Source organism: Cibotium barometz, chromosome 41 (genome assembly GCF_041138505.1).
Source record: "Cibotium barometz isolate CiBa-2024 chromosome 41, ASM4113850v1, whole genome shotgun sequence".
Taxonomy (NCBI): Eukaryota; Viridiplantae; Streptophyta; class Polypodiopsida; order Cyatheales; family Cibotiaceae; genus Cibotium; species Cibotium barometz.
In genome coordinates this window covers 36,606,068-36,614,546 of record NC_141086.1, presented here as the reverse complement: position 1 = coordinate 36,614,546, position 8,479 = coordinate 36,606,068, and the positions used below count along the sequence as shown (strand labels likewise).

The window sequence follows — 8,479 nt, the reverse complement described above, 5'->3', positions numbered from 1 at the left end:
AAAATCTGTATGCAATACATCGAACACATATTGCGCATCTGGGTAATCATGGTTCACAGATACTGATTCTTTGAGTCTCTTGGGATCCATTTCCCCCAGAACCTTATCTCCACGACGGACGACTTGAGGCTGCGAATCCATGTCAAAAAAAGAACAGGAAAAGAAAAACAGAAACACTGACACCGACACAAGCAAAAGACAGACAGCAGCTATTAAACAAGAAGAGGCTACAGCCAGCAAGCGGTAAGGAAACAGCAGCAGAATGAGACGAAGAAACAGCACGCGCACGCCCATGCACACAAATACATAAATATATCAACTGTTGCATGTACACATATGCAAGATTAGCCACTTGTCAAGATACTAGCAATTTTATACTACCTTCATGATGCTTAGCACTTTGATAATGAAGCACTGGCTAGACCCGTGGCTATGATCTTCACTTGTATACGTCATGAAGTATTTCTTACCATTCTAAGAGTTCTGTACCTGAAATTTGAAATATCTGGTTCAAGGTCTTGAAATATCTGGTTCAAGGTCTTGACTTTCTCAAAAAACGTATATATTCAAAACTCATCAGCTCACACCTTACATACGTAACAATGTAATCTGTGCCTCAAGACAACATGGGAGAATCGACAACAAAAGATACTAAACTGATATACATGATGGGCCTACGTCCCACCACCTCCACAGAACTTTTCAAATGCTTTTCCCAAGTTAGTCCAGCAACCTGCAGCTGCACCTTCATTACCATGTTGTGATGGCTTTTGGATTGTGTTGCCATGCTTCTCATGTAAGGTTTCTATGATTGCTTCGACCTCTTCCTTGACTCGTTGAAACATATCAGGTGCCCTGACATCTGCAACATCCAGCTCTTCACTGTGACTTTGACTTCTCTCATGCTGTTCTGCGTGTTCCCTATCATGCTTCTCATCAGATTCATGTTGAATAGCTTCAAATTCTTCCCTCACACGTTGAGCTATGTTAGGCGCTCTGACATCCTTCACATCTGAGTCAACATTCCTGGACTGATGGTTGGCCTACACATAATTACCTAGTTCAGCACCTTTTTTAATGAATTGCAATTGTTGGCTACCTTTGAGACCAGTGAATCAGGCTGTAAAAAACATTCACAGTGGCGAATGTATCATATGTGAAGCACTTTGAATTTGAAGTTCATACAAGAAAACTAATGTATATTTTCTGTTGGGACTAGATGGATGAGAAGAATGTTGCTTCCAAGCAAGCATCATAACACGCCATAAAATAAGAGTTAAGAAAGGGCTTTTAGGCATGTTATGATCCTAACACAACCATGTACCATCATATCAACGATGCACACATGAATCACCAGCAACTTCATCAACACCTTCCTTGGTTCCACCCTCACCGTTAGTTCTTACCTCTCCTCTGTTGAGTACCTCTCCCCCTCCACGGTGGCTTCACTCTACATCGTGGGATTCTCAAGTCCCTTCTTCGACCATTTATCAGTCTGGGATTGCTCCATCCAGATTGAGGAGATCTACCATATTACAACCACAGAGTGTCGGCTTTCTACAGTTAATTTTGCATCGATGACTTCCTTGATGCATCATGCGGAGCCTTCTACACTGGAGGAGGCCTTACAAATTCCTCTGTGGTGTCTTGCGATGGAGGCAGAAATGGATGCCATTAACAGAAATCACACATGGGAACTTGTTCCCTGGCCTTCTCATAGGAAGGTTATTGGCATCAAATGGACTTATAAGTGAAGTTTCTTGCCGATGGTTCACTCAACAAATATAAAGTTTACTTGGTGGCTAAGGGCTATGCCGAGAAGAAAGGCGAGGACTTCTCGGAGACTTTTGCTCACACCGCCAAGTATACCACCATTCACATTGTTCTTGCCATTGCTGCTCACTTCTCTTGGCCCATCTTCCATATGGATGTCAAGTCCACCTTTCTCGATGGAGACCTTCAGGAGGAAATATATGTTGAACAACCCCCTAGCTTCATCCACAATAGTTTTGAGGACCATGCAAATCTTTTGCGGAAAGCTCTTTATGACCTTAAACAAGCTCCCAAGGCATGGTACCAAAAGATCAACGCTTTCTTTCTCTCTCATTCCTTTGAGAGAACTCCTGCGGACGATATCCTTTACGTTTTGATAGAGGAGGATCACATTGTGATTATCATTTTGTATGTCGATGATCTTATTCTCATTGGATCCGGCACTCCTATGATTATAGATCTTTTGAGTCATACCTTTGAGATGACTAATCTTGGTCTACATCACTACTTTCTTGGCATGGAGGTCCGGCAGTACCCACAGGGGATATTTCTCTCTCAACAAAAGTATGCTTCTCAGATTTTAGAGAGGTTTGGTATGAAGGATTGTCGCTCTTTATCTTGCCCTATGGACCCAAATCAGAAGTTGAGTAAAAACGATGGCTGTCCTCCCTATCATGATCCTACTCAGTACAAGTACAGAGAGCTTGTCGGCTCGCTTATTCATCTCACCATTACTAGGCTTGATCTTGCTTACAGCATTAGTATCCTAAGTCAGTTTCTTTCAGCACCACATACTTCTCATTGGCAGGCTGTTGTTCTGTTCTCAGATATATACAGGACACCTCGACACATGGGATTTCATATGGCTCTCGCAGGTGATTCAGATACCCGGAGGTCTACTATAGGCTATTGTTACATATTGGTACTGGACTCACTTCTTGGCAAACGAAGAAGCAGCCTAGAGTTGCCGGTTCTTCAACAAAAACCGAGTATCGTACTTACTTTGAAACAGTCAGAGCTTCTGTGGCTTCATCAGTTGCTTGATCATCTTCATGCCCCTCCTCCGATGCCTACCATCATCTACTCCGAAAGGTAGAGTGCCATGGCTCTTGCATGGAACCCGGTCTTCCACTCGAAGTCCAGGCACATTGCTGTTCATTATCATATGGTTCATGACTACTTGGCGCAGTACCTTAACACTCGAGTACTGTCCTACTCAATGTTGATTGCCAAAATTGTTGGGAGAAATAGTTGGCAGCACGTCGAAGGGATGAATTAAAAAAATGTTTACTGTTTAGCACTGTCCAGACAAGCTAGAAAATGCATAATTCGGCTTGCCTTAGGCTGGAAAATGACTAGCACGACCTATATTAGCAAAAGGCAGACATCACGATTAACAGCAAGACACCAAACATCAAAACAAGCAATTTGTTGTTTTTAAATATGCAATGAATCCATATTGCTTATTCATTACTACACAAGCATGATGCGAGAGACTAGCAATGCCCATGTCTCTGTTCCTCCAAATGAGTAGAACAAAGGCTAAACAGTTTAGCTCGCTATGGGAGTGCTAGGGTTGATGATAAACTCAAGGAGATTAATTGGAGTTGCATTCCTTCAGACTCATGCCAAGACCTCTACAACCCAACAGTGGGTTTGCTACACAGCTATTGCATATAGATCTATCTAAGATGAGAATGCATGCCCTAATCTAACCTAAATCCAACAGTGGGTTTGCTACACAGTTGTTGCATATGGATGTATCTAAGATGAGAACATGCCCTAATCTAACCTAAATCCCTCACTGAACGGTGCTTCGATACCTTCAAAATCAGGGTTAGTTTGGAAGGATTTATGCATGGTTGTCCTCCTGTTCTGACTAAATGAAGTTGCAAAAAGAATGAAAAGCATCATAAACTCCATGGATTTCTTTCTGTACTTCCTTTATCAAGGCTGCAGCATCCCTTTGCACTTCAGATTCTAGGCCACAAAATTGACACGTACTAGAGCACCAATAAAATGGCACATGAAAAAAAAAACAAGAAGAATCAAGATGCAACACTACTGGTAGCCACCCTAGGTAGGTATATAACTTTTTTATGGACACCTGTACAGTTATATACTGCATGAAGAAGCAATCGTTTCACATAACAGAGACACCAGAGAATGATTTAGACTATTGTAGTCTAATAGGGGTGTTGCACTGCAGCAAGCTAAGCAAACAAGCAAGAATCAACATTTTAATGAACACCTCAGTTTGTTGCAAGCATTAATTTGAAGTGATATGCTTCTACTATAATTTTCAACAACATGCAAGATCCACGCAGGGCCCTCATAGTGACACAATTGATATGCTTTGTAAGCTAAGTAAACGTGAGGGCGCGCCCTCCATCATAAGCTATTCCATAACTTTGGGTTTGTTGAGAGGAGCAAGCACACGGTTGCAATCGTATGACATTTAACCAAACCAGCCATCTTCGGAATGGCAAATCCTTACTTACGTAGATCTGCTCTTAGGGGAACAACCACATCCCATTCGTCGTTTTAGGTCGTTAGATCTCTCTCTCTCTCTCTCTCGCTCTCTCACTCACTCACTCTAGTACAGTAATACGTACGATCGTTCTTCAAAAACAGGATCTTGGTTTAGCCTATTTGTGAATAAAAAGATGGGAGAGATACCGACCCGGATGTCTTCCGCTCATCGTCGTACTCGACGCTTGGGCTCTCAGAGCTCAATTTGGCATTTACTTTGCAAATAGGCATCAAAGCATCAAATAGGTTCTGCTGCTATTTGTTACTTACACTAGAATGCCTAGGCATTGTGCTTTTGACCTCTCAATTGATGTTGGCCAAGCATGAAGCAAAACAAAAACTGGTCAATGGTTCATTTCCATTGTTCATCAAAGAGCACACCTATTAGAATTTTGAGAGAGATTTTCAATTTTCAAGAACAAGTGGATGCTTACATATCCCCCATTTGAATGAGTAGTTTCATTGATGAGAGTGATTTTCAATTCTCAAGAACTAGGTAGATTCTACGATGGAAAAATGTTGTCATCCCCCATTTGAATGAGCACTTTCATTGATGAAAGTGAAGGATACTGAATTGTTACACAGTCGTATATCGTGTAACAATGTATTTATATGGTGGCCACTCGCTTCAAATTTGTTTGGAGCATTCCCCTTGCTTGTTTAATACTGATCCTTGAGTTGTCATTGTTGGTAATAGAAATATTTTATAATCTACAAATAGAATGAAAAGTATGCTTATTTATTATGAAAACGAATAGGTATTGCTTATTCATATAAATTACTTTACATTATCAAGGCTACATTACTTGAGATGAGTAGTTGATATGCACCAGCAGTAAAGGCAACATACAAATGTAAGAAGTGCTGATGCTAAACCATGTGTAGAGCAGTAATCACAGGTGCTTAGTGGACCTAGAGAGTCCTCTAGCACTGGATCCAGTGTTAGTCCATGGTCAGGTAGGTTGAGGACAGATGTAGGTACATATGTATCACTTCTGGTGTAAGAAGAACCAGAGCTATTTTGAGGACACCTGGCACTGACCCATGTGTACGCAAGTCTATGAGGGTGAAAAAAGCCTTGATGAGGACCTTGGCATTCTGTCTATGGTTACTCCTGGTGTAAGAAGAACCAGAGCTATTTTGACCTGGCAGTGACCCATGTGTACGCAAGTCTATGAGGGTTAGATACCATATTGTTTGATAGGTTAAGATATGATGGATATACTACCCATAATTATGCTCCCATGGTTAAAGTCATACAGGAGTTGGAGCCCACTTGTTTTGAGCAGGCACTTGGAATATAAAAAATGGGAAGATGCCATGAATGAAGAGATGGCAACATTAGATGCAAATGTAACATGAGAGTTAGTACCTTTACTTAAGGAAAATAAGGCAATTAGATGTAAGTGGGTGTATAAGGTCAAGCATAACCTAGATGGTTTAGTGAGCAGATATAAGGCGAGATTCGTTTCCAAGGGCTATGCACAGACTTATGGCATTGACTATTAGGAGACATTTAGCCTGGTTGTGAGAATGGCAACCATGAGAGCCGTCATTGCTCTATGGCTACAGTAAAGGGTTGGTCTTTACATTAGATGGATGTAAAGAATGCCTTCTTGCATGGTGATTTGCAAGAAGAAGTATACACGATGCAGCCACCAGGTTATGAGAGTGATGCACACCCAGATTTTGTGTGCAAGTTATGCAAAGCCTTGTATGGCTTGAAGTAGGCACCCAAAGCATGGTTAAACAAGATCGGGGAGTATCTTATTACCATTGGATTTCAGATATCCAATGCACATTTTTCACTTTATGTGAAAAAGACAGATAGAGGGATCATGTTATTAGTCATTTATGTGAATGACTTCATTATCATTGGTGATAGTGATGCTAGCATACATGATGTCAAGAGGCTTTTAAAGCAAAAATTTGAGATGAAAGATTTGGATGAGCTGCGGTATTTCTTGGGCATAGAGTTGGTGAGATCACCTCATGGCATTTTGTTATTAACAAAGGCAATATGGCTTGGATAGGTTGTCCAAGTATGGTATGACAGGCTATAATCCTATTCTAGTGCCATTGGAACAGAATACAAAGCTTTCCACAAATACAGGCAAGCTTTTAGAGGACCCCACTATGTATAAACGCATAGTGGGTAGCTTGATCTACATGACCATTACTATGCCAGACTTGAGCTATGTTGTTGGACTTGTGAGTCAGTTTATGTAAGCCCCTAAGAAGCCACACTTGGATGTGGCTAGATGGATTCTCAAGTATATAAAGTCCATAATTGATTATGGACATTTCTATGAGATTGGTACACAGATACAACTACTTGGATACACAGATACTAATTGGGCTGGTAGTGTCGCAGAGACAGGAGGTCTGCTAGCGGCTTTATGTTTTCATTTGGGAGTGCTTTTCATGTTGTTGGACTTGTGAGTCAGTTTATGTAAGCCCCTAAGAAGCCACACTTGGATGTGGCTAGATGGATTCTCAAGTACATAAAGTCCATAATTGATTATGGACATTTCTATGAGATTGGTACACAGATACAACTACTTGGGTACACAGATACTAATTGGGCTGGTAGTGTCGCAGAGATAGGAGGTCTACGAGCGGCTTTATGTTTTCATTTGGGAGTGCTTTTGTGAGTTGGAGTAATAAGAAACAACCAAAACTTGCTTTGTTGAGTACAGAGGCAGAGTAGTACTATAGGGATGCTGCTATGATAGCTTGTGAGGTAGCTTGGTTTCAGAAGCTACTTGGTAATATGGGTGAGCCCATGGATAGGGTAGTTATCATTTATTATGACAACATGAGTACCATACAATTGGCCAATAACCTAGTATACCATGCTAGAATCAGGCACATTAAGGTGCATTATCACTTTGTGAGGGAGAAGGTTCTACTATAGCAGGTGATGTAGATCTGGTATATGTCAGCACAGAGGATCAGGTGGCTGACATCTTCACGAAGGAATTAGGCACAAAGAAGCTCCACAAGTTTAGGAGCTTACTTGGAGTGCAATGTGTGGAGTTGAGCTCCAAGGTGAGTGTTGAGATATCAAGCTTAACTAGTGTTGCGGACATTGATGACCCGCGTGGGTGATGGCTTTCATGCTTATGCTATTGGCACGGTTGTGAGATTACGGTTGATATGTTGCCAGTGGATAACAGGCTATGTGATAGCTGCTTTGGAGTACTAGAGTTATGGCATAGTTATAGCGCCAACTTATATAGTCAAGTTCACACTATGGACCAACCATTGTATGTTATTGTAGGAGAGTACTTTCCCTTATAGTATGTACTCTTATCTTTTTAGATATATGGTTGTAGAGAAGAGAAGAAGATAGAAGAAAATTTAGCCATCCATATCTCTCTTGTGTCTTGTGTCTTGTGTCTTGTGTCTTGTGTCTTGCTCAAAACTCAAGCTCTCCCTTTCCCCCACATTCTCTTTATGAGGGAGGGGAGGGTTTGTGCTTTATGGAGTAGAGAAACTAAACCTTGTTTTGTGTGTGTGTGTGTATGTGTGTGTGTGGTCAATGTGAATGAGGAATTTTTTTGCCTTCTTCAAAGGAGGAGATGAATTTGGCATTGATACAGGTCAGGGACACACACAAGGGTGTTCTTTACTCAAGTTTATGAAGGGAGAGTGAGTGTGTGAACCACTTTTTTTTAGAAAACTTTTTTATTACATGCTACTAAGGTTATGTAACCCCCATTCCCATTCACCATCATCATCAAACCATTACCATCATCATCAATGTCATCACTATCACCTACTTTGTGCCCACCATGGTACCACCTATATTGTCAACTTCATTATCATCAATGTCACCACCATTATGCCTTCTTCAAGAAAGCCAAAAATGAGGGTTGTTTTAGATGCAAAAAGGATTGAAGTTTACAATCAAAAATCAGTTTACTATAGAGCTTTAGTACTCAACAATTACTCAATTTGCCAGTCTTGATTTAGTCTCAATTTAGCCCATATTTGATTGTATTATAATACATTTGGTGCTTCTTATTTTGTGATATTGGGATCATGTTTTGTGATACATTTGGTGCTTCTTCTTTTGTGATATTGGGATATTTTCAGCTCTCGGGAATGCTCTCTGGAATGTTTGGATTTTTTCCCAGTACGTGGCTGTACAAGCGGTTATACACGCGCT

The 8,479-nt window shown here is 40.9% G+C and overlaps 1 protein-coding gene and 1 long non-coding RNA gene across 2 annotated transcripts; both read right to left on the bottom strand.

Annotated features, from left to right (window-relative positions):
- Window positions 1-540: 540 nt before the first annotated feature.
- Window positions 541-1,924, bottom strand: LOC147614921 (uncharacterized). The gene is made up of 2 exons (XM_086780004.1): window positions 1,796-1,924; window positions 541-1,043 (listed from the first exon to the last, which is right to left on the bottom strand). The coding sequence occupies exons 1-2, from the start codon at window positions 1,922-1,924 to the stop codon at window positions 675-677; spliced, it is 498 nt and encodes a 165-aa protein (XP_086636130.1). The 3' UTR covers window positions 541-674.
- A 2,063-nt stretch (window positions 1,925-3,987) lies between these two features.
- LOC147614920 (uncharacterized) lies at window positions 3,988-4,821 on the bottom strand. The gene is made up of 2 exons (XR_015263000.1): window positions 4,457-4,821; window positions 3,988-4,280 (listed from the first exon to the last, which is right to left on the bottom strand). It is a non-coding gene; the product is annotated as an uncharacterized LOC147614920 (long non-coding RNA).
- Between the last annotated feature and the right edge of the window lie 3,658 nt (window positions 4,822-8,479).